Genomic DNA, 27,234 nt, shown 5'->3' on the forward strand with positions numbered 1-27,234 from the left:
GTAAAAATTACTGCAAGTAGTAGGAAGATCTTATGCAATTATCCTGCTAGAGCACCTGCATTTTAATTTTGCTTTCAGCAGCTAAAGATGGTTTTACTGTAACATTAGGGTCTTGAAAATGAATGGGTAAAGCTTGAGCAGTGTTTTAACTGCAGTCAAGAAGACTGAGGTCAATCTTGAAATAGACGTAAGGGTAATATTCTTGATTACTCAGTTGTAAACCAGGGATGTCCATGCCAGGCTGCAAAAGGAAATGATACGACTTTAGTACCACTAAACAAACTTGTGCAGTTCTGAGCTACAGTGGATTGCTTTTGTGCTCCTCTTCCACAGGTGGAATGGAGTTTTGTATTTACTGTGCTTAAGATTGGGAATTCACCACTGAGAATCTGGTGTTTGCTTGGTGTTCTCAGGCTGCCTAATGCAGCTAGTATTGAGAATTCATGCGTGGTTGCAACTTTATGAACATGTGTTGTAGCATTTTTGTGTGCTTCAGCTCTAGAGCAGCTGCTCCCTCCATGCACTTGGAATCTTATGCTTGCTGGTTTTAGGCTGTTTTAACACCTACTGGCTTATCCTAAATGGTTTGTGCAGTCAAGATACGGGGAGGGAGAAAGCAAATACTGCTGTTCGCTGAAGTCCTAGATTGAGGTATTTAGTCAACGACAGCCTTTTACAGGGGATGGAGGTGTCATAGTCCTAACATTTAGTTCTGAATTCGTTTTTCTTGCTTATGTTGATCTGAATGTTTACAGAAAACTTGAAGCTTTTTACCTAGAGGAACTGACATAATGGAGCAGGCCTATTTCAGTCCGGTAGCTGTAAACATCAGCTGCTTCAACAGAAAATGTAAGCCATCTCTTAAACCATCTCCATAATAATCTGAGCCTACCTGCTAATCTACCTAGTTTACCTGATCCAGTCTAACCACCAGGGATTAGGGCTGCATCCAGGGACTAGGGCATTGCAAGATGTGAGGAGACGCTTGCTCTAGCCCTTGGACTGTGAAAGTATTCATTTGACTAAACTGAGACAAGCTACAGCATGTACACTTGCAGTCCAAATACATACCTCCATTATACTTGCTGCTGCAACTTCATCCAGGTGTTTGAAGACCACGTTTAGGATGTCTCTCAGGCGTTTTACAGACTTCCTATTTGGCTGCAGCAGCATTGCTTGGAAATTCACTGGGAGGCCATACCTTGAAACACATCAACAGACACGATCATCTCCCGGGAAGGGGCACAGCTTTTCACTCCTGCCCTTGGTCCCCTTCGGTCTCCTGGCACGCTGGCTGCTTGTGCACTGCAGACCACGGGCTCAGTGGCCTTGTGCTGCCTCCTTACCTGAAAGCATTTTCTTTTTGAAGCTGAAGGTCAACTAAACAGTATCTTTCTGTTTTCCACATCCCTGTAAGTGTCCCCGTAGATCTGCTTTTCATCAACTTTGTACATCACCTTTTTCGTGGTCACCTGTACTGTCTCCTGTGAGCTTCTGGAGTGTGGTGTGTAAGGGTTGTTCCCTCCCATGAAGGAACTGCCCCAGGAAGAGACCTGTACTTTTTGACTTCTAATAGGAATCTCTGCCGGCGCTGCATGTTTACCCACTTACCTCAGGACAGATTCAACAAAAACTCGCAAGGCTTTCACGTGAATCCAAGCCACAAATGCTTCACTGAAGTTCACTTTCAGCCAGCGCAGCAACGGGCCCTGTGAGGACAGACACAACAGTGTTGTGATCCCCTCGCTGTGTGAAGCAGCTCTGTAGCTACCACCACGGAAGCCGTCACAGGCTGCTGAGAGAATTCTCAGGCAGCCTGTCAGTGGCTCCCAGCGTATCAGAAACTGGAGTGACATTGCGCGAATTGTGTTACCTATCCTGTGCCTCAGTTTTCTGGGCTAAATGGAGCTCAGAGGAGTCTGTTGGAACCATAAAGCCATTTCTGAGTGAGAGGTGCTTAGGCATGCCAGTAGCAAAGGCTGTCATTATGTGACATTATCAACTTGATGTGCTACTTACATATTGTTGTTTCTTATCGGAAGCTAATTTCATCAGCTCTTCCTTTTCACATTTCAGTTCTTTCTCATCAAAATAAAATTCTCGAACCATGAACCTACAATTGAATGACATTTGCTCTCACAAGTCGTAGTCGAAGCAATATGCGCAGTCATTTCTTTTGCCTCTGGAGAAGCAGGTACTGGATGTTTCAAAGTTGCTAGCCATTTAACCAGTTAAAGTTTGTGGAGGGTGGGAGTTGAAGTCACCCCCAGAAAGCCAGCTTCCTACTGTCAGTAGCATGACAGCAGGAAGGACAACTCCAGGATTTGTAGATTGGGGCTTAAATAGGATCACTGTATCTGCTGCCACAGCTCCTTCCCACCCTGCCTTCTCAGTGGCTTTTAGGGCCAGCAGCAGCGCAAACAGTAACGTTGTCCTAAAAACCAGTGGTGGATTCAGCTGTACTGCACACAAAACAAGCCTCGCCTTACCCTCATCATCTTGTTTGCTAGCCTGCCCTGCCTAGCCATCCGTGCTTCTTACCTGTTCTCCCTGGCTTTAGCCTTGAAGTCATCCATCACTTTTCTAAATAGGGTCACGGTGAAGAGTCCTCCCTCTGCATCCTCAGCAATCATCCTGTGGGAGGGAAATTCACTGCTGTGGTTTGACACGGCAAATCCCTCATGCTTTCTTTACCTTCCTCTTTTGCAGTTCTTTTTTTCATTTGTGATACTGAACAACACCCTGCTTTTCAAGAACTGCTGTGACTGAAATAGGGAACAAAGACTTCACTAGCACCAGCTACACTATCTCCAATGTAAAACTCCCATGAGTTATGTTCCTGAACCCAAACACACACAAACATTCTGCCTGCCTGATTTCTCTGTGTTCCCTGGTAATGTTCGCCCATTTTCCATGCACTTGTGTTTTTGAGACAGGCAGTAGCAAACAGCTTGCTTCTTTCTCTGGGCTTTCTGCTGCCTCCATTTCAGATAATAGCACTGTCACCTCTTTTGCCCTGACTTGGACCTCATGGTCTGCAGGAGCTGAGCAGTGGAATATTTAACTCCTAGGAAGGATTTTTTACTCCAGGTGAAAAGGTAAGTTAATACGACATTGGCTAATGCAAATGAAAGTACACTGAATTATCCTATTCTACAGCAGGAAGCAATTAAAGATGCAAAGATAGCATTTGATCTTTGTAAAAAGTAGTTTTCATAAAGTTGTATGTGATTGCATGTGTCTGAATTATGCCGGGAATGCTGTAACAAATTGTTTTACACAAAAAGCAAAGGCCATGGTTGAAAGTAGAAAGAACTACTTACTGGAAAAGGGAACAAGAAGCCAATTGTAAAAAAACAGTGATGATTTTTTTTTCTTTCATCTGCACTTCCCTTCAACAGAGTCATTTGTGATTTCAGAATAAGGTTGGGCAAATCTATGTTAACATGCATTACACAAGTGATTCCTTCCAGTATCCAGCAATGTGAGGGGCTGAAATATAGCAGGGATCTCTTAAACATACAGGGACCTTAATCTGGAATTTTACTTACTTGGTGGAGCGAGGCACTACCATATCAGAGAGGGATTCATAGGTCTTCTGCCACTGAACATAGCTTGACCTTTGAGCAACACACAAAAAAGCACAGTAAATAAATACTATATATTAGAAAGCAAATGTATTGATAAATACAGTTAATTAAGCTAATGACTTAGTGTAGAAGGGCTGGAGCTCTTTGTTCTGGGTTATGTGATTAAGATACATTAAGCCTCTCCTACCCTTTCCTCTCCTAGTCACCAGCTAGGGAGATCTTTCCCTCAACACTGCACCCTCAATCCTCCCTTTGGGGCTTGGCATGAGGAAAAGCCCAGAGGAGGAAGCTGACGGTGGGAAGAACATGGCTTTTGGCACATTTTTCCAGGCTGCCACACAGTGTCCCGTCCTCCAGGACCCCTGCACGAGCTGCCCCTGATGGATGGGTAAGCGAGGTACATCTGCTACGTGCAGTCCCAGAGCTGATCTGGTGCTACACTGCAAGCATGGCAAGTGCCAGCACTGGGAGAAAGGGGCCAAGGGGACGGTAAGAATTTGCAAAGCGAGAACTCTGTTTATAGGGGGAGTCTGAAAGAATGTGCAGATAATAAACACAGCAAACTTAGATCAAGTAGTTGTTTGTGACATGGTTTTCACAGACAGAAGAGTGATGGTACTGGATGTGTGCTGGGACAGGGCTATACAGGGAGGAAAAGTTTTGTGTAGGCTTCTAGAGAGAAGGACCTCATGTCACTTCACAACTGATGGTGATGGCAGCCATCCTACGTGCAGGCACTTACAAATACATGACCAGCAGTGGCTTTGTGAGTTTGACAGGTCTAATTCCCTTCATAAACTGGCTAAGCTCCAGTGAGAATCTGTGTTTCTCTTTTTTTTAACTCCTACTATTCCTACCAGGGAGCTGTTTGAGAACCCACTCCGTAGCAGTTAAAAATTTACATCCCGTTTCAGTCCTGCTCCAAGTTCGGAGCAGTCTTTGTCTCTTTCTTTAGTGCTGGCACCACCCTTGGCAGAAACTGTTCTTTCTCTTTGCTGACGGCTCCAGCCGTGCCGCCGCCAGGGTGCAGATGAGCCGCCCCAACCTGACCCAGTATCGCCTGGATCCGGTGCTTAGGCCTGAAACTCAATGCCACACTGAGCGCGTGTGCACCCACTATTGCCTTACTTTGGCACCACGACAAGCAGCGTGATAAGATACTCGGAATTCAGAACAAAGTCTTCTTTATGCACGATGTCTGCTAGGGTCCGAGTCAGCAGATTCCCCCTACGGTGAAGAAGACAAAGAAAAAAAAACATTAGCAGGAACTCAGCAGCAGCTCACTGGAGGTATTGGGCTGTTGGTATAGCTGCTAATAGTGTATACTGGGGTAGAAGAAGGCCAGGAAGAAGGTGGCTAAAGGACACGTCTACACTTCTAAAATAGCCATTGAGTTATTTTACTGCAACCAAAAATAATAAAAAAGCAATTAATACTAATGGCAGAGTATTAGTGACTAGCACTAGGCTAGTTTATACCCTTTCTCTAAGTGAAATTACACCATTCTGCTGTTACTGTTTCTACAGTAAGGGTGTAGATTCTTGCAAAGTGCACACCTGAAGTTACCACCCTTCTCTCAGTCATTGCCACATGTTGCAGAAGGCACCTGCCTTCTCAAGGCTGCCTGCTGAGCTGCCTGTGTGACCACGCTTCAGTCACAGTAAGCAATGTTAGTACACACCTAAGCCATCAAAGCAACCCTAGCATACCTGGACTGCCGTGGACGAGCACACCTCCAGCTGAAGGACAGTCTCGTGCGCAGGTGGGCCCTGCAGGAGGGGCTCTCTTCACAGTCTAAGCCCACTTGGTCCCCTTAAGTCCCACTAGTGCTGCACACCTAGGAAGCATAGACGGCTGGGGCTGGCCGGCCATGACTGGTAGGCTCTAGGTGTGTATGGGAAGAGAGCAGCTGCCCTCCCTGCCACTGGGCAGGAGTGAAGAAGAATCAGTAGTTTTTAGCTTGAGGTTCGCTGTGCCAGTCTAAGCATTAATTAATTGGCCAGTAACATCTTATTAGATGTTTGTTCAACCCAAGCTAGCTGGCACTGGTAGACACCAGAGATGCCAGCATTTAAAGGTGGACAGGATGGTGAGAGGAAGATAGGACCACAAGGTCTCTGTTCTTCTCCCTCATCACCTTGCTGGAGGCCTGGGACTGCTCATGTTCCTCACACAGAGCTTCTGCCTCTCTCCACGTACTTAAAGCTGATGTGGGAGCTGGAGAGATGCTGCAGGAGTGGGCTGGGAATACAAATGGTGCCAAGAAAAGGGAAATGGGACCTAATGCCTCCTTGTCCCTCCCGCCCATGACTATCCACATGCGTGTGGCCTGAGACAAATAAATGTGTCTAACACCATGGCTATAATGTGACTATACCAAGCTGGAAGCAGAGGCTTCCAGTGGTGTGGGCTGGCGGTGGTGAGGCATGGACACAGGAGCTCAGCAGAAGGAGGGCGAGATGTAACTGTGATATGGCTCTGCTGACCCTCATGGGCATTGCAGTCCCCATGTTGAGCACGTCTCCATGAAGGGCAGCGTTTTTTTGACAGTCATTCTGAAGCACCACTTGAAAGTACTTTTTCTGTGGTTTCTGGTTGGGTTCAGTGGAGTTGGTGCCAGGCATGCTTATTTTAGCTCCACATTGAGAACAAAATTCCAACCACCCTGGGGTTTGGTTTGAGCCCGTGTGAGTATCTTCCTTGGGTAAAGGCTGGTTTCTAGGCAGGCTGCCAGCTTGGCTGCAGTGCCAGGAAGGCAAGGACCTGTGTCCTGTGCCCAGAGCAAGGGGCCTGAGCATGAAAGAGTGGCACATATGAGCATGTGTTGGGCAAGGGCTTGCACAGTATCATCTAAGTTGCTCTAAATGTACTACTTACTGGAATTTACTATTGTCCCCAGTGATACCTTGGAAAAAAGTCCAGCTATCAGCACTGACATAGGTAAAGACCATATGAAGCTGTTGAGGACAAGAGAGAGGACATTTGGGAAGCCCTTTCAGAGCATTACCTGGACCAACAGAATGAAACAAAGAAAAGAAAAATGTAAGCGGGATGCTGGTGAGGTATGGGAACAAGCAACACAGAGCTGTTTCCCATGGGAGCTCTGCAAATGCTGTTCAGAACATAGGAAACGAACTCTGTTGTGCAAAGGAATCCACCAGCTGACCCAGCTCATCTAATTTCTGACCCCCTGAAATCTCATCAGAACAATACAGTGCATTTCGTTTTGACTCTTTCCAAGACTGTCTGCTCATGCTGCCAATAAAATCCTATTAGGAACTGCAGTCTCTCCGAGCTGATTTTGAGACACGATGATTGCACCAGTTCCCACCAGCAGCCCCCAAAGCCAGAAAAATTTGCTCCCACCAGAAGACACACACGGTCCACTGCAGAGCACTGGGTGTGGGCACACACCATCCTCAGTTCAGCCGTGCAGTGTTCAGGTGCAAACAGGCATGTGCTATATACTTACATAGTTTTTTTCTCCAGGCTCTGCAGATTTCCTTTAATGTTGTTGTATGCAGCTGATCGGGTCTTTAGGTCTGTTTCTATTTGAGTCACTTGCTAAAATGAAGTAAAAAAAGGGAGTCAACTCGGTGCCTGAGGTGTTGTCCTCACCCCCCTCCCACTACCTCTGTAGCGTAAGGACTCAGCTGGCAGCCGCTCCTAAAACCAGCTGATGGTAGCCAAGAGGGAGCCAGTGCCGGAGCATCCCTGTGGCAAAGGCCTCTGCAGAAAGGAGGATTCGGTTAGCTGTCGCTGTGTGTGCGACAGCTGTACCTAAGGAGCAAGTTCAAGGCTTCATTTGTTATCTACATTGAACACCACATCACACCCTCCTGAACAGACCGGCAGTGTAAATAATTCATCCAGCCTGCAAAGTGTTTGATTTAATGTCAGGCCAACAATTTCACAAAAGAACTTGACAATGGAGAACACTATGGCAATAAAATATTACAACAAAGGGGATTAAAGTGCAGAAAGCATGTCAATGTACTCTAGTAAATATGATGAAGTGCCATATACTTGCAGACTGGATAGGTTTAAACATATATATCATTATTATTACAGTAGAAATTAAAATAATAATGCTTCAGTACAGAATGTGGCCTTCTGAGCCTGTTCCTGCCCAAACCAAAGGCAAAGCTCTCATTGACTGCCATGAGAGGAAGGACCAAAAACTGCCAAAAGACATGCTTCCCTATGCTGACATCTTAAAATCTGGAGTACAATTTACCTTTGCTAATGCTTCTGATATACTCTTCAGTGGCTGCTTTATGGGATATTTGGCCATGTCCCACTCAAACCGTGTCAGGTAGCTAATTAGGTCAACTGAAAATGCAAAGAGATGCATTAAAGCAGACAGCTTACCAGGTGGCAGGTGAAAGTTTGGGTTGTAGTCCCCAGCTAGAGCCTAGGTGTAACTTTGACTGGCATTAGAGATGGGAGGGAACCAGAAGCCCACCTCTGAATCCTCACAGAAATTTGATCTAGATCAAATCCACACAGATCATATGCCCAATCTAATCACCTTTCTAAACAACCGCAAGCTTAGAAGTTGAACCAGAAATATTTTCTGCGTTACAGCTAACAGCATAGAACATGTAAAATTAGCTGTATCAGCAGGACACAGCAACATGCAGTCATTCTTCCTCACAGCAGAAACAGCTTCATGTAACATACCTTCCCCTTGATGACTGCAATATGCCTGAATTTAATCCTAGCAAGAGCTATCAGAAAAGTACTTTGTGCCCAGGACCAGCAGTAATACTCAGGTGATTGAGAGTTTGATCAAAGACATTAAGAGTGTAGCTGACGTCACTGCTCTGTGATTCACTCACTAGAAATCAAACCAGCTCAGGTGTAATGCGGAATTCCCCACCGCCTGCACACAGAGTGCCCCATCTCACATGAAGCCATGCGGTGTTTCTCCGAGTGGATAAACCCAGTCACAGCACCCCGTGACAGAAATTCACAGCAAGGCCTTGTGTGTGTGCAGCCCCCAAAACAAGGAACCCTCGGACCATGGGGAGCCCTGGCTTTTTCCCAGAATTGAGGGGAGATGACACATATGACACCTGGCTCCTAGAATGGGATCATGCTGTTGCACTCTGAAGACCAAGGCTCCTTAACATCAGAAAACGTTAAGACTTGGTACATTATGGTACCAAGTAACGAATTCTCCTCTAGCAGCTCATGAAATCAGACAGCTCTTTGCCTAAGCTGAGTCCTGAGAGTCCTTAGAGTGTCAAACACACTTCTACGTAGTGGTTTTGGGCAACTTTATGGGATAGGATAAACTCACAACAAGTAGGTTAGGGAGGCTAGAGGAAGGCAGGGTCTTAATGCCTAAACAAGCCAGAGGCAGTGTCACCTGCTGGGTGGGCTTTCTTCCGGACCAGGAGAGTATCTGGGAAGTTGCCCTGGGGAGATGAGCAAGACAAGCTCAAGGTGCCAAGGAAAAGGAGGGGCATGCTGGGGCTGCTCAGTGTTCTTCACTACCTTGTGAAGAGAGTTAATTCAGTCCCACAGTGAGGTTTGAGTACAATTTCTTGTGGGCTGGGCTTCCAGGGTGTGGGGAAAACTTTACGAACTGAGATGCAGGAGAAGGAATGTGAAAGGTTCTGTAATTGCCGTAGTACCAGGCTGAGGGTACTATCCTGTCTTTTGTGTGATACCGAATACGCTTGGCAGGAGAGCACTATCCTTTCCACAGGCTTCTCTCACCCCATAACAGAGTCAGCTTACCCTATTAGATTTCCAAAGCATGGAAAGTCTTATGTTAGGAGGAAACAGGCTTCTTAGCAAAGGGTAAACTCCGTCCAAGGCGGAGAGCACTGGCAGGACAGTGTTCTCCCCCTCCTTCTAAAACCGCAGCTGTGTAAATCTCCCACACATCCAATGGACAGGAGCCACAAGTCAAAGATATCCAACCCTTCCTGCTAAGGTCTGATCAGGAATCAGCAAATTCTCCTGCACAGGGAGCGTGTGGGAAGGGGGCAAAACTGCAGAAGGCAGGGAGAGCTATCGCACAGCTCCTGCGTGGCCTTGGTTCTCAGGGCCTCTGAGGGGAAGGCAGGGAGGCCAAAAATACTTGAGCAATAAAATTTTTGGAGCATTTTCAGCACGGGCTACGCAACACGAGGTCCTGAAGCTTCTGTTCCAAGCTTTCTTGCTTAGGCTTTGCTAAATTCAATGGGAATGAAACCTGCAAAGAGCATGGTATTACAGGGCTGTGCGGAGGAACGGTGTATTCGCAGGCTCTGACCTACATGTAGCTGAGGAGATAGGACAGTTCCCCAAGACCTACACACGCCCTTTCTAACCTCGCATTTCCTGAATCTCAGCAGTTAAGCACACGCAGGAGTTCTCAGCCCATTTTCCAAGTTCACTCCTGAGCAGTGCTCTAGCACTGGTTTAGTTCAGCAGCCTGATCTTGGGGATGGCACAAACTGCTGTGAACACACTAGCAGAACTGAGCTTAAAATGCCAAGCTGTCCAAGCACCCTGATGGTCCTGGAATGGCACCCCTCATTTATGGAACCTGTCAAGTCACTTCTAAAAAACTTCACATAGCTGCCCATGCAGCAGAGATGCTTCCTACCTACCCGAACATGCTCACAGCTGCCCCGGAACCCCACAGCCTAAATCTCTTGTAACTCTGATTGACTCACCCAGGTCTAAGAGGCAATGTTAAATACTTTCCCTTCAAAACACAATTCCTCAAAATTGTTACACTTCCCATTTTTCTTTGTTTTCAGCTCATTATAAAGAATGGAGTTGTTCCACCACTTACCAAACTTTAAAATTCATTTGAGTACACTATTACTATAAATGGAAGAGAATTTGGTCTGAATCTTTGAAGAAAAGCTTTTACTTACATTTCACATTTTTTATTCTGTCATAAGCAAGAAAGCATTTCCTGCTGTTGTGATATACTAAAATTCCCCTTATTACACAAACACGTATTTCCCTCTATAAGACAGACATCTCCACATGGCTGCTTCTGACTGTTGCCCACTGGAAAGCAACATGTGTGTTCACTTAACTAAAAGTGCTGCATTTTCTAGCACTTTGCATTTTTCTTCACACAAATCTAACCAAATAATTGTTAGACACACAGCCACCATCTTCATCAGTTCGTGGACCAAACTGCTGTTGGGATTATATACAACTGAGCTAAAATCAGAAAACTTGCATAGTGTAACTTAAAACGAAACTTGAGTTGGGATGGTCTAATAGTCTGAAACAGGACCATGTAGCAAGAAATTGTATCTTATAATTTTGTTTCTGATTTCATGACCTCAAGCAAGTCTTCAACTTTAAGGACCTTCTGCTAACCAGAAAGGGGAGGAGGAAGAATTTGTACTGCAAAGTTGCTGCTGTTTATGAAGAATGACAGTGGAATGTATTAGGGGAGTCCTCACATCATACTAAAGCTGACTAAATTTTTTAAGATGCAGTCAATAATCTTAGAAAGGTTAATGTCTTAGTGTAGCATGATTTGTTTGTATGAGCAAATCCAAACAGAGGACAGGAATGAGTAACACATACAAGTAATTCCACATCCTACTATTACGACACATGCAGAGCTAATAGAAAAGGAAAATGGTGTAAAAAGAGGAAACAAAGGAAATAAGTGAAACCTGTTGTTTCTCAAGTCATAGAGATATCGTGATCAAGCTACGAGGTTTTTACTTGAGAAATCCATCGTAACCTGATCACTGTATCTCTACAACCAGACCAAGACTTGTTTCTAGCACTAATACACACAAATCCATGCTTGTAACATCACCGCAATCATCAATCCTCAACATACTTTTCAGACATTTCATTTTATCCTTTAGCCCTGAAACACAATAAGTGGGATTATGGTACTCGTCAAGCGATTGCACTCATCAAATGTCAGTCTTATTCCATGCAAGAAGGACATTTCTGAAAGAACTTCCTCCCCATCCTTCACTCATACAGATCTGAAGTACAACACTGCAGACAGTCAAAGGGTGATGGAATGTGCATGGTTAGTTTATTTGTCTGACAGTTGTCTGACAGTTGTCTGACAGTTTGTCTGACAGCGTCACTTGACAAGCCTGTAAGTAGCATGTGTAACACATCCAACTTCACTGTACTTTTCCAGGACAGTTGGGGAGCAATTTGCCCTGAAACAAAATATGCAGAGATCTAGAAGCCATCCTAAATGTTAATTTTGTCCTTGACACAGGCTCTCTTTAGGGCCTTGAGTACTGAACCAGATAATAAAGGGGGGAAATTATCTCACGGAGGTTATAAAAACATCCTATTGACTACTGAGAGATGCTGCAGGGGAGCATATGGTAAGGTAGTAGGCTCCCACAGCCCTTTGTCATGTCAGAAGTGCCCCCGCCATCACTGCCTGCTCTCCTCTGCTACACAACTGCTGCCAGCCAGGGCAGCACACTACTGAAGGGCATTTCCTCCTAACAGGAGTAGGAGGTGCACGTCCCGTCAGCCCCTGACACAACCTTTTGAGTGCAGCCCCAGCTCCACGTTTTGGAGCTGTTGCCTCACACGTCTACCTGTGATGTCAAAAATCCACAGTTAACAACATGATCTATCCCAGCACTGTAGGAGGGATGGCAAATCACTAACAGATCACTGACAGGTGTTATGTAGGCATACAGAATGAGATTTAGCCGCCTGTAAGTGATAAAGCCCCTAAAGAGCACAGAAAGGTGCTAGGTCATTTTAGGAGTGGAGAAGGATGTCTGTTGGAGCGGGTCCAGAGGAGGGCCTCAAAAATGATCAGAGGGATGGAACAGCTCTGCTGTGAGGACAGGATGAGACAGTTGAGGTTGTTCAGCCTGGAGAAGAGAAGGCTCCAGGGAGACCTTCTTGCAGCCTTCCAGTACTTCAAGGGGGCTTCTAAGAAAGATGGGGACAGACTTTTTAGCAGGGCCTGTAGCAATAGGACAAGGGGTAATGGTTTTAAACTAAGAGAGGGCAGATTTTGACTAGATCTAAGGACGAAATTTTTCACACTGTGGGTGGTGAAACCCTGGCCCAGGTTGCCCAGAGAGGTTTTCATGTATTCATGTTCCAGAATGTTTTCCCTGGAGACATTCCAGGGGCTCTGAGCAACCTGCTCTAGTTGAAGACGTCCCTGCTCACTGCAGGGGGATTGGACTAGATGACCTTTAAAGGTCCCTTCCAACCCAAACTATTCTGTGATTCTATGATTCCTGCTTTCCTCTTCACTGCCCAACCCTAGTGTTAGAAACTAGTTCAGTACTAGACACTGAACACACTCCTGAAAGCAAAACTGGTGCTGGATAAAGCTTCTGCTAACTTTGAGAAAAATGGGAGCAGGCTAGGTATGTTCTTAAAAAATGTTGCTGATGGTTGTCCTTTCTAATATGTGAGTGAGTGTTTCAACCCCACAGGTTCATATTCTGAAGCAAACAAAAGCAGCATCAATGCATTAAAAAAACTACATTCACAGCACCTACCTCCATTGGCCAGAAGATTTTCCTGGACTTTATCTTTTGAGTCCTCCATAACTTCTCCTATGTACTGGGCTATTTTCTTTATTATGCTTGAGTGTAACAAGAGAATCTTTGTTAGTGAAGAAACAAAATTAATATAAAACAGTTGCCACGATGATCTGATAAACATGGAGATGCCCAAACAAAACACTTCTGGAGCAAGGCAAGTTAATTTTCAGTCCAAATTAAGATAAACAACCTATGGCATATTGCCTTATTTCTAAATACACTCATCTCCACAAACCCATAGGTAATATCACCTCCTCAGTGCTCTAGACTTCCAGAAGATCAAGATGCAGTCTTCTGTACACTCACGATACTCATAGCAGAAACCAGAAGGCAAGAAATCTGTGTTTAAAACTCTAAAGGTGGTGGAGGAACAAGAGGCTACATACAGGCTAACACGGGCTGAAAATCTGTGACATGGGATGCTAAATAAACCCTTAGCACTTGCTGAGATGAGGTTCTTACAAAGTACTCTGGGGAAAATGAGAAAGTTCTCTTGTTTGAGAGGGAGAATTTCCTCCTTATTCCTCTTCAGAGGACTCTTTCTTCTCTTTAGCATGGTGGACAAGACACTCCCTTAAGGTGTGGGAGTACTTGATTCAAATCCTCCTGCTCAATTCAGAGCAGTGATTTAAACAGAGTCCTTCCTGGAGAACATTGTCTCTGCAGTTACTTATTCTTTGCTTATTTAAAAAATGGATTCATCATCCAGCAGTAGATCCTCCTGGCTCTAGTCAAATATCTATCTCATACAGGCCAAGAGCCTTTCCGTTTTTTCTAGTATCTTTCTGTATGCAGAAATACTTGCAGAATTTGGCCTTCAGTTCCCTAACTATTCCAGGTTGACTACACCTCGTAAAAGAAGCAACAGCTAAAAAGTAACTGCCTGGTCATGAAATTGGCAGATACATGAAGTGGACATAATCCTTCGCGTGGTGACATGGAGTGGAGCATAATGGCAGGCTTCTTCTCACTTTCTTTCCTTACAGAGGGGAGACTACTACAGCTGCAGATGAGCTGGAGACTGAAAGGGCACCTGCAGAGTTTGGACAACGTGTCTTGTGACATCCTGTGGCTTTCAAGAGCTCAGGAAAGGGACTTCAGGGCAGGTACAGATACCATGACAGCATCAGAGAAAAGGATGTTCTTTGATATGCTGCAAAGCAGAATTATGGGCCATTTAAAAGCAGTAATTCATAGAGGAAAGATTCCCTCGATCTCCATTCCTGTGAAGAAAGTCACAGTCTTTGGAGTACACAGTCTTTGCAAAGGTTTTCCAGTCCTGTGACAGGGAGGAAAAATCTGAGATTGCTGATGCTGCCAAGAATGCAGTAGTCAGAATTCCTGCTGTTTGGGGTCATTCAGCCTGGAAAAGAGAAGACCTTAGTGTGGCCTTTCAATATATAAAAGGGGCTTATAAGAAAGATGGAAAGAGACTTTTTGCCAGTGCCTGTAGTGACAGGACAAGGGGCAACAGTTTAGACTGGAAGAGGGTAGATTTAGATTGGATATAAGGAAGAAATGCTTTATGCTGAGAGAGGTGAGACACTGGAACAAGCAGCCCAGAGAAGTTGTGGATGCCCCATCATTGCAAGTGTTCAAGGCCAGGTTGGATGGGGCTTTGAGAAACCTAGTGGAAGGTGTCCCTGCCCATGGCAGGGGGTTAGACTGGATGATCTTTAAAGTTCCCTTCCAACCCAAACCATTCTTCTTATGATCCTGGACAGGTGCAGGAGGTGCCTGTAGGAGGAAACTACACCACTGCTCTCTAGTTCACAGCTCCCTCAGGGATGCCGCAGTTTTCCACCATCTGGCTGCAGCCACTTAGGGACCGGGTGCCAGCTGAGCGTTGCTGGAGTACGTGTTGCACACGCTCGGGCTGCCGGGAGGGCGCAGGGATGGGCACAGCGGTTCCCTGTCAGCCTCGCCTTGCCAAGCACTTCTGCAGTTTCCAGCTTGGAGACGCAGCTGGTTTTGCAGCCCCTTCACAATGCCCAGAGAGCCCAAAGGAACTTGGAACAAGACAGGACTCCAGCCCAGCTGCTAAGAACAATATAGCAGGAAGCTAAGGGCATAACAGAGAAAGCAGCCAACACAAAAGCGTATAACCCAGTAGCTTTTCCAAAGGACCTGAACTGCTTTTGTTACTGTCAAGTGCAGCTGGGGGCTAACCTGATAGCTGGGAAGCAGTTAGCGCTGCTCTCTCTCCTTAGGTACAGACGGTGGGACAGGTATGTGCTGCCATGCACCCGACAGTCCTATCTGCCCCGGTGAGGCTTTGCTCCCTTCCAGCCCACACACCCCGCTGTCCCTGCAGGCAGTATACAGCCAGAAGGTATGTACACAGTGCGCCAGAGAAACGTTCTCCAGTCCTGGCTTAGTCTCTGTGCCGTGCCTTGCCTTGCACCCTGTGAAATGGAAGCAGGATTCACTCATCCAATATATTCCCCATGCAAAGACAGAACATGCACCCTGTGTACCACTGATGACTGAGGCAAGCAAGAGGAATCAGAGCACCAGGGGAGCCCCATCAACTATAGTGACATCCAACAGCGAGCAGCATTCACAACCAACCCTTAAACCTCTGCCTTTATGTGAGATGAATCCCACTTTGAGCAAATATCATGCTCAAATGATGTGTTACAAAAGGAGAAGGTTTCAGCTAAAATGCGTTGAGAAGTAGTAATAAAAACCCATAGAGAGTAACTCCATGCAGCCTGTTATTATGGCTTGGAAGACTCACACATGCTGTTTCTGAAATTGCTGCAATGTCATTACTTTCAAAAGAAAAAAATTAAAAAACAGTCCAACACTCAATGATACTGTGCATTAAATGGTGCTACCAGCTAGGCCTCCAAAACACTGCAGGGAGCAGAAGTCCTGCAATCTGAGGCCACTGCAGAATGCTCTGCCAGCCGAGGACCTGGGAGAGTCCCCAGAAGGGACTCTTGAGAGAGCAGCTACCATGCGGTGACATGGAAAAACACTCTGCCTCCCCATGTAAATAAATAATAAAAGTATGTGGAAACAATAGATCCTGCAAACTCTTGCCCCTTCTCTGCTGTCCTGGCAGGAGGCAGCGCTGACAGGTTTGCACTGCCTGGCTTTGCTGGCAGTTGTGTTTATCTAGCAACAGTTCAGCAGGTAGCTGTTTCAGAAGAGCAGGAACTGAATGCTCAGGTCATTTGAACAGGCTTGTAACCCTCTGGATGCCATTTACTTCAAGGAAGTGTGAGTGCTTGGCATTTTAATCCTTGAATCACAATTTAGACTCAAAACCCTGGGCATTTATTTAATGTAAAATGCTTTTGTATGTCCTTGTTGTGTTGATTATTCTCTGCTATTACCCTACTCCAATGCATTTTTCTTATTTTTTAACACATTTTTCTTATTTCTAAATCTCATTGATCCTTCTTGATTAACTAGCTGGATAGGCAAACAAGACAAATAGGAAAAGTCCTTACCTCAGCAGCTTACAGTGGAAGGGCCTCACTGACCCCTTTGCCTGGTGCCTATAGCATGTCATATGATAACGGTCATTACTGGCATTAATTGTCCCCATTAAAGGGACAGTTAGTGGAGTAAAGTGGCATTCTGTTTGAACAAGGAGCTTTGTCAAGACAAAGGTAGCCAAAGGAGACAGTGAGCCTAGGGAGCTCATATTGACATTTCACTCAAAATTACCCTCTGTGATCTTACATGGTTCCTACAGATGGCTTTTCGGAAGTCCCAATTCTTCACAAAGCTGGGAATTAGTTAAGCCCTTCTGAAAATCAGTTCTGCATGATTTTTGGCAGCCCTCAAGCCTGGATCACACAGTTGCTTACCTATCTGCTGCCCTGACTAGAGACACCTTCCGTTAGAAGAGATAGAAGGTATTGGCACTGTCTCTCCTCAAATTTTCCCCCATTTCCACTTCATGAAGAATCTCTGCAGTATGAACCAGAGGACTGAACATGTTTACAAAGAATTTGGGGCAGGTTTTTTTGGCATGGTCACAATGGAAAAACTTTTCTTGATGAATTAAGTCGCTCTGTCCTGCTAAAAATCCTGAAAAAGCAATATGGTTTAGCTTCAGGTAGTCCTCTGAGGAGCAGGGACTTGGACTCAATGATCCTTATGGGTCCCTTCCAACTCGAGATATTCTATGATTCTACGATTCTAAGAGGATCAATGTCGTGTACAACCCAGAGTGATCAAATGTAATCATCCTAATACAGCCCTGCTGTAGCACAAGTAAAAAACAAAATCCTACAGAGAAATGTATTCTAGCAAACTTACTTTTACCCAAACTACCTAGCATAGATGTAAACAGTTTATATCAGTATTTCTGTATGTGTTTGCAACTGCCAGACAAAATCTATGAAAGTATTAAGCATATTTAGACAAACAAATCCTTATCAATCCTGGCTGGGGGAAAAAGGCAAAAAGCCCCAGAACTAACACATGCCTTTATGACCAAGACCACAACTATATGTGAGGTAAGCTTCCAAAGCAAAGAGAAAGAAAAAAACCCACAAAACCAAACAACAACAAAAAAAGTCAGCAGCTTGTACTTTCATTGCCTCAACAACAAAGTTTACTTTGTGCCAAAAAGTATCTTGCAACTTGGCATTTCCTCAGCTTGCTGTACTATATTATTCTTTGTACACACAGGTCAGTTTGGCCCAAAAGGCAATCTGGGCAATGATCAGCAAGGAAATCATGTGAGTCTTTGCATAAGTAGGTTTGATACAATGTGAGTCAATATTCTGGCTTTCAAGAAGTTTAAAAATCTGAGAGGAAGAGCTCCGGACTTCATTCAGGAGAACGTATTCCTTAGAACTCCTACACCTAGTTGAAAAGGGGCAGAAGGATCAAGAGAAATATTCTGTGAAAATACGATCAGGGTGGGCTTCATATTCTCCAAATGCCCTTTTATTTAAGTTTCTGGATGGAGCAGGATGATGTTCTTTTAAAAAGAAGAAGAACCTTTTTTAGAAGTTTCCCTTTGAGAAATAGTTTCCCTAGCACTGCCACTCAAACAGATTGCTGGGCAGACAAAACTATCACTGACTTAATTCATCCAAATTTAAAGGAATAGTCCTTTCTTTGTGACAACTCCATGACAATCAACACAAGGGTTAAACAAAGCTTATCCACTTTAATCTAGTTGTAGTCTGGGCTGAACTGAGTCAGACCGAGGTAAGCACAAGGACATATCGTCCCATAAAAACAATGTCTCCTTCTCATTTGTAGGTAGTAAATAAGATCTATTTTACCTTTCAGCAAAGCTATCAAGTTTTCCCAACTCATCTGACAGACCAACAAGAGCATCCAGTGTCCCCACCTGTGCAAAAGATGAGAAGTAGGTGAAAGACGCACGAGTCTAAGGCTTCTGTTGGCAGAGGCTTGCGGACAGAGACTTGTGTTTAGCACTTGTGAATTCAACAGTTTGGCAGAATTTTGTTTACTTGGTGGAAAATTGTAGCAATTCCTTTACCCGAGACCTAGGGCATAAAAACCCTTTTCCATTAAAGGAAAAAACATATGCTTAGTCTCAAGACTACACGTCAGTGTCTTCCTTCCTGTTTTCATTCCCGTATCATCAAGTTGCATAGACTAGTCTTTAACGTGATCAAATAGTGACTAGAAATGCACATAATATATGTATGAATCGGATGTACTGACAGAACCAAGGGAAGCAGCACTTACTCAAAAGGGGGTCTCTGTCTGCGTTCTTTGCTATTACCAAAGACTAAGCCTCTCACCAAGCCATTTCCTCCAAGACCAACATCTGCTTTTTGCATGACTCTCTGTCACAGTCATAATCCTGTGCTTATGGTATTGCAATATATCGCTGAATCTTTTCTCGCAATGTTGCCAGCTCAACACTATGAAGGGTCAAGCTGAAGGGGAAGAAACAAATTTTACATAGAACCATTAGCAGAATACTAATGGGCTGGCTGCATCTTCAGATACTGCAGATGCTTTATTTCCTTTGATATTAGCAGACTTGCCCCAACTCCAGCTGGGTAAGGCCCATAGATGGTAAAAATCACATCAATCTCAGGTGCACATGCAAAAAGCAACATTCCCAGTCTGAAACATTTGTGTGACAATTCAGCAGGTTATTACTTGGGAATGGGCCACGCTCCCCTTTTTACTTAAATCCTTATGTAATTGGGATAGCTCAAGTTATAACTGTTAACAATCTTTTTGGATTAAAGACAGACCTTGAATGTACTAAGAGTAGCTTCGTTAAGTGACGGGTGATGGCAACTCCCCAGGGAACCAAGTTCTACATCTCTGGTAGGTCCACTGACTTTAACATAGCGTACTTGGATTTTTCATGGCCACAAGCGAAATAAAAATAAGGTGCAGATTTTATAAAATAAGGATTAAATAATGCAAAAATATTAAAAAAATGGATTAATACTCTTCCTATTTATATGATGATATGAAGCTGGGTAATGTAGCTGAATATACGTATACATTCATTTCTCAAGGACTAATGTGCTTTTGTCAATCAGGGGTCTTACTGGCATGGCTCTAGATACTTAGCCGCTTCCTTTGCATTAGCAGTCCAAGATGCAATGCTGTATGACTGTCATGACGGGGAGCAAATGGTACAAATGAATGCAATAGATTAGTTATTTAACTCATCTCACTCATCTTTACTCCATATACATATATCCTTCCAACATGAAGGTCAGCTTCAAGAACAATGACTTCTTTTCTCTCTGATCAATTTTCAGTTGACTGAGCACAATTCAGTCCCTGACTGCAATCGTCTACTCTCTGCATATTGTCCCCCAAAATAAATCCCACATTTATCCCAAAAATCTTTAGTCCTGGCTAATGCTGCTGTATCACCCACACCCAAACCCTTTCATTGTTTACCTTTAAGTCTGGAATATGGAATTTGCTGTTGCTGGACAGGTTGGATTTAGACGTCACCATGTTCATTCGCTCCCATGCCTGCAGATTTGTTTTATCTCCTGGGGCAGAAATTAGCCAGAACTCCGACATGATCTAATATTTTCCCTTCGCTCCTGGTCACTGTAGAAACACAAAGCAGGTAAGTGGCTAGAAGAGCACCGTACAAAACAGGCTCTTCCCTAGGAACAGAAAAAGTTAAGAACAGATGAATGTTTTTTTTCAGAAACACAAGGAGAGTGAGTCAGTCCTGTGTCTCAGGCTGAAATGGAACATGACCTTCTCCAGAATGTCACGGAAAGAGTGCAGCCGTTCCTCCTTTCTCAAGGTTGTTTCATCCAGTTTCTGACTGAAGAAAGGAACCTTCCTCCTCCCCTTGTCCCTCCCAGCCCGCTCCATTCGCTGTGTACTCCAAGTCCAGTCTCCATTAAGGAGTTCGGGGACTTCACTAAACCATCCAAACGTAATTAAGGATTTCTGTTTGATAAATATTGCCTCTCAAATCTTTGGACACTTGTAGGCAAAGTGGAAAACAAGACGTAGAGAGACCTCTGCTCAGCCTATAGGCTGCAAAAGGTGCTGCTGGTAAGATGGAATATTACTTTCCCTTGTGTTTTTCTTTCCACGTCGGATAGGATGGAGCTGGAGGAAGGGAAGTTGCAGCATACAGAGACGATCTCAGCAGAACAACGGACATATGACATTCACGAGAATCCATGGGGGACACCTCCACGGGGGACACCTCTACGGGGGTTAACCCAGCAGGTCCGTGCACGACAGCGAGAAGCAGAAACCACCCGGAGGTCTCCGACAGAGACCACGGGGGTCCACGGAGGCTCTCCCCGGAGCCCCTCATGCCGTGCGACCCGGGGAGTTGGGGGGGGGGGGGGTGCTGCCGGCGCGGGAGCCCTGCCCGCACCCTGCCCGCGGCCTTACCTGCGCGAGCTGCCGCTCCCTCCCCGCGCCGCCTCGCCGCTGCCAGCCCGGCGGCGCCGGGGGCGGGCGCGGACACGCTCGGTGGGGCGGCCGGAGGGCAGGGGCTGTACCCACGCCGAAGAGACGCGAGTGGGTGCGCGGTGGTGGAGGCTCCCCCTTGGAGCAGGGAGGGTTGTTGCACCTGATGAGTCAAGCCCTTAAAGGCCGGGGGCAGCTCGAGCTCTTGCAGCTTTCCATCTTTTTGCTGTCTCTCAAACTCGCAAAAATAATGCAGAGGCCATTTGTTTTCGTTAAACACTGACTGCAGTTAAAGAAGCTTTTAGGAAATTCTTGGTTTTGGGACTTTATTTAACACATATGCAAGCGGTGCAGGAGTCTGCAAGGCAGTGACGCTCCCACCCCTGGTGATGCTTCTTCCTTGGCAGAACATAGCCATGGCTTTTAGTCCGTACGAAGTCTTGAGTTTGCCTGACATTGCCTTAAGTTTGCTTAAGATATTGGGAGGGTTTTGTAGCTCCTATGGAGTAATGTTCTGCAGACCCTTCTAAAGCAGACATGCTCTGAAGGAAACAACAGTCAAGCATTGGAGCAGGCTGCCCAGGGAGGTGGTGGAGTCACCACCACTGTAGGCGTTCAAAAAACGTGTAGATGTGGCACTTTGGGACATGGTTTAGTGGGCATGGTGGTGTCAGGTTGACAGTCGGACTTGATGATCTTAGACGTCTTTTCCAACCATAATGATTCTATGATTTTATGATTCTAGAACACTTCCAGTACCTGCCTTTGAGTGGCACCTCTGCAAGTGGGAACTTAACCCCCTCACAGGAGTACCTGGTGCGTCCAGGTCTCATTTTTGTAGTCTAATCACTATACTATCATACAGCACTTACTTAGGCTGTATCTCTCCCATTTGCTGATGTTTTATTTTCTTCATAAGGCAGTGCATTTTTTGCTCATGTTTCTGTGTATTGAATGTAAATGAAGCCCCACAAGAAATTAAACAAAAGGATGCCTCTAGTTTTCCACATGATCTGTCCTAAACTGAGAGGGTTTGAGTCGCTGGGGCCAGGCAGGTCTGGTCATGCACAGAAGAAGAGCTCTTGACATCTCCAAGAACCTTAAATGAAGGCCCCTGATGGGTTGAAGTATCTCCAACACTAGGTAGAGGCAGCTGAAGGAAGACATCCTGAATCAGTCTTGGACTTGGATGACTGTTCCATCTAAATCATGCTTTAGGTAGCTAACATACAGGTCAAGGTCTTATACTCTGAATTTATAGACTCTTTAGTTTAGCCAAGGATTCATCTTCCTTTGCTTCTCTTTAACGTTTTTAGTGAGATATATATAAAAAAGCATTACGTGTGTGGAGGAGGAGAGTCTCTACCGAAAGCTCTCCAGAAAAAGACACTGAGAAGATCTATAGCTGAAATAACCATTCTATGGGTTTTTGTGCTTGCTTGTTTTGGTTCATTCTTTTCCCTTTCTAGGTTAATTAAACATATCACTGTTCATAACCATGATTATTCTAGTTATTTTCAATCATGGTGTCCCCTAGGGCATAACAAAGGACTTTCCAGAAGTTATGCAAAAATCCTAACATATTGATGTGTGTGATGGCATTCAGAGAAATAGTGATTATTGTCTCATCTTCCTTTTTTTTTTCTTTAGACTATATATTTGCATAATGAAAACAGAACTAGCTGATGTTCGAATATGTACATCATAGATTTCTACCCACAGACCAGTGGTCTGAAAGGTATAGTAAACCCCATCACGTAAATAAGGTAGTTTTTTCCCATCTCAAACCAAGTACAGTTTTTACTGGATCCTTGCTGTAGTCTCAAGCCACGGAAATGCTGTGCATGACTGATTTTAGAAATGTTACATTCTCATAAGCTGCTTAAATTTAGAATTGTGTCAGTTGACACTAGCGTCAACAAAAAGAAATGCTATTTGCTGCAGTGGCACTAGCTGTTGGGGATGCTTCTGCACACATGGATCTTATCATGAATAAGGTAAAATCCAAGCTGAAGGCTTCTCAGATTTCTAGATTCTACAATGTATGTTATTTCTTTCCTAAATGTTTTTATTTCAGAAATGTCACTTTTTTGTTCCTTATTTTTTCGTATAGAATTATTTGCTCCAGTTACTTTTATTAAAGTGGAAAATATTTTGCTACTGAACTTACTGTTTTAATGGAAAATTATCAAGGAAACTTGATGTTAATGCCTAAGCAATGTCATATTGAACATTTTCTTTTATCACATTTTTTGGGTTTCCTGTGACTTTTAGATCTTTTTTCCCCCCATTATACTTTTTTTTTTTTGGTCTGGATGAAGCAGCAGTGAAGGTGGAGGAGGGAAGGAGCACCCAGCACCACACCGAGTGTGCTGCAGGCTCTGGTGGTAACACAGCATAGCTCCTGTCTCCCCTGCCATTTCCTTGGCTGGCACTGCGTGTTGTGCCATGTGATCTCAAAGCTGCCTAATTCCCTCGTGATCATCATGTGTCTTTCTGCTCCCTTTGATCCATCAAGGCAATGAACCTTTCTGTGGCTTTGCCTCTCTCTGTGTTTATGAGTAGTTCTTTAGCTGTCGCACCAAGGAGGAAACTCTGCCTCCAAACAGTCATTAAGAGCACTGAAATATCCTACTTGAAGTATCTCCCATGGCAAATTTCTCTAACAGATAACCAAAACTAATTACCTAGACAATTATGACGTTGATACTAACAGGAAAGCTTATGTTTCAAGCTTGCAAAACAGCAACCACAGAGCTGTAGTGCTCTATAAAACAATTTACACACCTATGACATGCATTACCTGTTTAGTCTTCTAGTAACGTGTGTGGGTTTTTTCCCCTCTGCTTAAAAAGAATCTTTAAAAATCCCATTTCCTACTCCTGTGTTTTATTATTATTGTAGCAATGTATTCAAAAACATAGTCTGAAATATTTCCAATGAAGGAACTCTCAGGCAACTTTATAATGGATAATAAAATACTATTTAAATTAAAACCTTTTTCTGTGTACTTTTTAGTGTGCAAACTACTTTATCATAATTCCTTAGCTGTGTATCTATTTCTTAATTATGTTGAAGAATATTGATTACTCATTCTCTCTGTACTGGGAAGTGCAGCAGAGCCTTCCTGATGAATTGCATCTATTTACTTTTGTACACTGAACGTGAAATGTTGTTTCAGTGTGAATATACCTGAAAACCTGTACTTAACATAATTATATGTATGTACTTACTGAAGGGGCACTGTCTAGTTGTCAATAAAATCATCAAAAGGTCAGTAAAATCAATTTGCTTATAACCACATTGCTTCAGAACACTGCACCACCATGTCTGTCACCAGGTAATGCACACAGGAAATTGTGACACTGGAATAAGAAAGAAAAAGCAAGCAAAATGGTTTGTTGAAAGCATCCTGTATCACATCTATTTGCAGTCAGTACACTTACCTGCTCATCTATATTCATCTGAATGGAAAATCTGAAAGTATATCATTACTACACACAACAAAGATTCATTATACACAGGAAGCAAAATGCTTTGTCAAAGCTTCTCCTGCATCATTCAGATCTTGATTCTTTTAACTCTGTAGTAAGGGTAACAGGCAGATTTGGCTGCTCTTAAGTTACCTGGACTGAAACTTTAATAGTCCAGTTGATCTTTTCCCCTTTGATTTTCTAAGAAGTCTTGAATGTATGACTAGCCAGGCTCAGGCTTATCAACTTTGCCTGAGAACTGAATTTGAGTAAAAAGAACAAAAAATTATTGTCAAGCAACTTGAAATAAAACACTGTTTCCTGCTGTGCAGCCAGAAACTCTGGGCTTTACCCCTCTTCTTTTGCACTGTGGTCAGTTAAATGCATCTGCACAATGGACAGGAGGGCCAGGAATCTTCAAGCAGTCTCACCTAAAGTCACATAACTCGCCAGTAAAAATTTCCAGTGTTTTACACCTCTAGGAATTCTTTGTGGGTTCAGTCCTCCTCACCCTGCTAAGTGCCTTCTGAGGTACCCTAGAGCATCCTGTTAGGCCTTCAGTTGCTTTTCCAGGATGACACTGGTCTTCTGCAGATCTTGAGTCACACCACCCAAGCCCCTGCAGATGTCTGGGATTCCTTAGGGCATCCCAAGGATGGCACAAGACCTCTATGTGTGGACAAGTGAATTTCGCTTTAAATGTCTATTAATAGCCAGTGGTGGTCTAAGTAATTAGGCAGCGGAACCTAGAAATGATTCTGCTCACCCGAAGCAGCAGCCACCTAGTGACTACTGCGCCACATTGCTCCTCAGGCTTCGTTAACTGTATTTACTAGGGATGAGATGCAGCTGCCTGAGCTTCTAGTGCCATTTGAGATGTCCTTGCACATGCCACCTGGCCTCCAGCTCATGCTGCAGAAGGGCGTGGGTTTTCCATAGGTCTTGTGTCAGCCCCATCTAGGTGTCCTGGATACCATACGGCATCTCAAATGCCACCAGACAACCTACATTTAAGCAAGTGAAGCCTTAGCTGTCTGAAATGGGAGCTCAGACAACTAGCACCCACATAGACACCTATATTTAGGTGTGTTAATCTCCCATGAATCTCAGCTATAACACCCTCTAATATGAACTAGAAGAGCGCCATTCATAGCCATAATGGTGGTGTCATCATTATTGCAATACATTGTCCAGGGAATACCATACAGAGGACTTATTTGAAACAGATTCAATGTGCATCTTGTACCAGACTTACGTGTCGTTGTAACTAAGCATTTGGTTTTGGTTTTCATTGTTTCTTGAGAATGTATATAGATCAGATATACCTTATTCTGATCCTCATTGCTCGTAAGTTAAAGCGCTAACAGTCTGAGTTTTACATGTCCATACCTGTTTAAATGGTGATGCTACAAACAATAACAACGTATCTTTGTGTCTTTTCACATTTGCTAGTAAGGTTCAGATCAACCGAATCCTGGCTTCTTCATTTTCCATAGATAACGGACATGGGTTTGCTGTAGGGTAAGAAAATTAACCTCCTCCACCAAGTCTGGAAAATCAACTCCTGCCTTCCCGATTTAACGTTAAGGCTGCCCAGGATGGCCCCACCGCCCGAGAGGTGTTTGGATGTTACCAGATGGGCTCTTGCCCACCAAGAAGGGCCGCCAACTGCGCAGCACACACGGCCGCCCCTGTTCCCGGCCATCTCCACAAGTTTCAACGCCTGGCAGCCTCTGGCACAGGCGCTCTCTGAACGTTAGAGGTGAACGCCTGGGGAAACGGGTTGCCCCCAAGTTGTTTCGCTACGAGCAGTGGCGCTAGTAAAGGTCGCTCTCTCATGGACCGGCTTCCTTCCCTGTGAGAGGAAGTGAGGCGAGACCCACCCGGGCTGCCCGCAGGCCCAGCCACTCCCGCGCCTGCGTGTGGAAGCAGCAGCGGGGCGGAAGCGAGCCGTCTTCCGCTTCCCCTCCGCCCGGGAAGAGGCGGGTCGGGCTGTGGCCATGCAGGTGTCCAGCCTCAACGAGGTGAAGATCTACAGTCTCAGCGCCGGCAGGAGCCTCCCGGAGGTGAGGGAGCTGGCAGAGGGAGGCGCGCCGAGCGGGGCGAGGGACGCGCTGGCGGCCCGGCCCGGCCTGGCCTGGCCTGGCCTGGCCTGGCCTGGCCTCTCCCGCTGCCGGGGCGCCGGGCCCTGGGCCGCCGGCCGGGCCCCGCAGCGTGTTGTGCGCTTCGGACCCGATGCTCCAGCCCGGGCCGGGGCGGCTCACCGAGCTGCCCCGGCTCTCGGTGCGCTTGTGTTGAGGGTGGAGGGATCGCTAACTAAAACTAGCGACAAGGAGTTTTTTAAAACTAAACACGCGGTTTGAATGCGTGCATCTCTAAATGTAGGTGCGTTACTCCACAGACCCTTAAAAAACACTACTTTTTAAGTTTTCTTGATGTGGAATGGTTAAATTTACCAGTGAAGCTTTAAAATAATCAAGAGAAAAAGAATTAACGGCCTAAATTTCTTACACTTTCAAATTGGATAAACTTTAAGTGATTCTCCGGTTCCTTTATGTGCAACAAGCTCAAGACTGATTTGTGTATTTTCTTACAGTGGCTTTCGGACAGGAAGAAAAGAGCTTTACAGAAGAAAGATGTGGGTGAGTTTTCCCATCACAGAGTCCTCAGTAATACACAACATGCAGGCCCAGAGGCATGCGCTTTACTGGCTGGTACAAGAAGGTTATGCATAGGTCATATTTTAAAAACTAGAAAATCAAAGCTATAAAT

General features: G+C 44.8%; 2 protein-coding genes across 4 annotated transcripts in view; one reads left to right on the top strand and one right to left on the bottom strand.

The window, feature by feature from the left end:
* Positions 1–145: 145 nt before the first annotated feature.
* ATP6V1C2 (ATPase H+ transporting V1 subunit C2) lies at positions 146–20,128 on the bottom strand (the record flags this gene model as incomplete). Its single annotated transcript, XM_081997248.1, has 12 exons — positions 146–241; positions 1,072–1,201; positions 1,612–1,709; positions 2,020–2,113; positions 2,542–2,634; positions 3,552–3,620; positions 4,719–4,817; positions 7,063–7,154; positions 7,828–7,922; positions 13,076–13,161; positions 18,379–18,446; positions 20,000–20,128. 12 exons carry the CDS (start codon positions 20,126–20,128, stop codon positions 146–148), a joined length of 1,149 nt encoding a protein of 382 aa, XP_081853374.1.
* A 6,334-nt stretch (positions 20,129–26,462) lies between these two features.
* Positions 26,463–27,234, top strand: part of NOL10 (nucleolar protein 10) — a gene marked incomplete at its 5' end in the record, with an annotated part of 52,274 nt that continues 51,502 nt past the window's right edge. For all 3 annotated transcript variants that reach the window (XM_081998029.1, XM_081998031.1, XM_081998030.1), the window contains 2 exons: positions 26,463–26,528; positions 27,059–27,104. In XM_081998029.1, the coding sequence (XP_081854155.1) occupies positions 26,463–26,528; positions 27,059–27,104 (112 nt within the window). The remainder of the gene's footprint in view (positions 26,529–27,058; positions 27,105–27,234) is intronic.

The sequence above is a fragment of the Phaethon aethereus genome, assembly GCF_964289735.1.
Source record: "Phaethon aethereus genome assembly, chromosome: 3".
NCBI lineage: Eukaryota > Metazoa > Chordata > Aves > Phaethontiformes > Phaethontidae > Phaethon > Phaethon aethereus.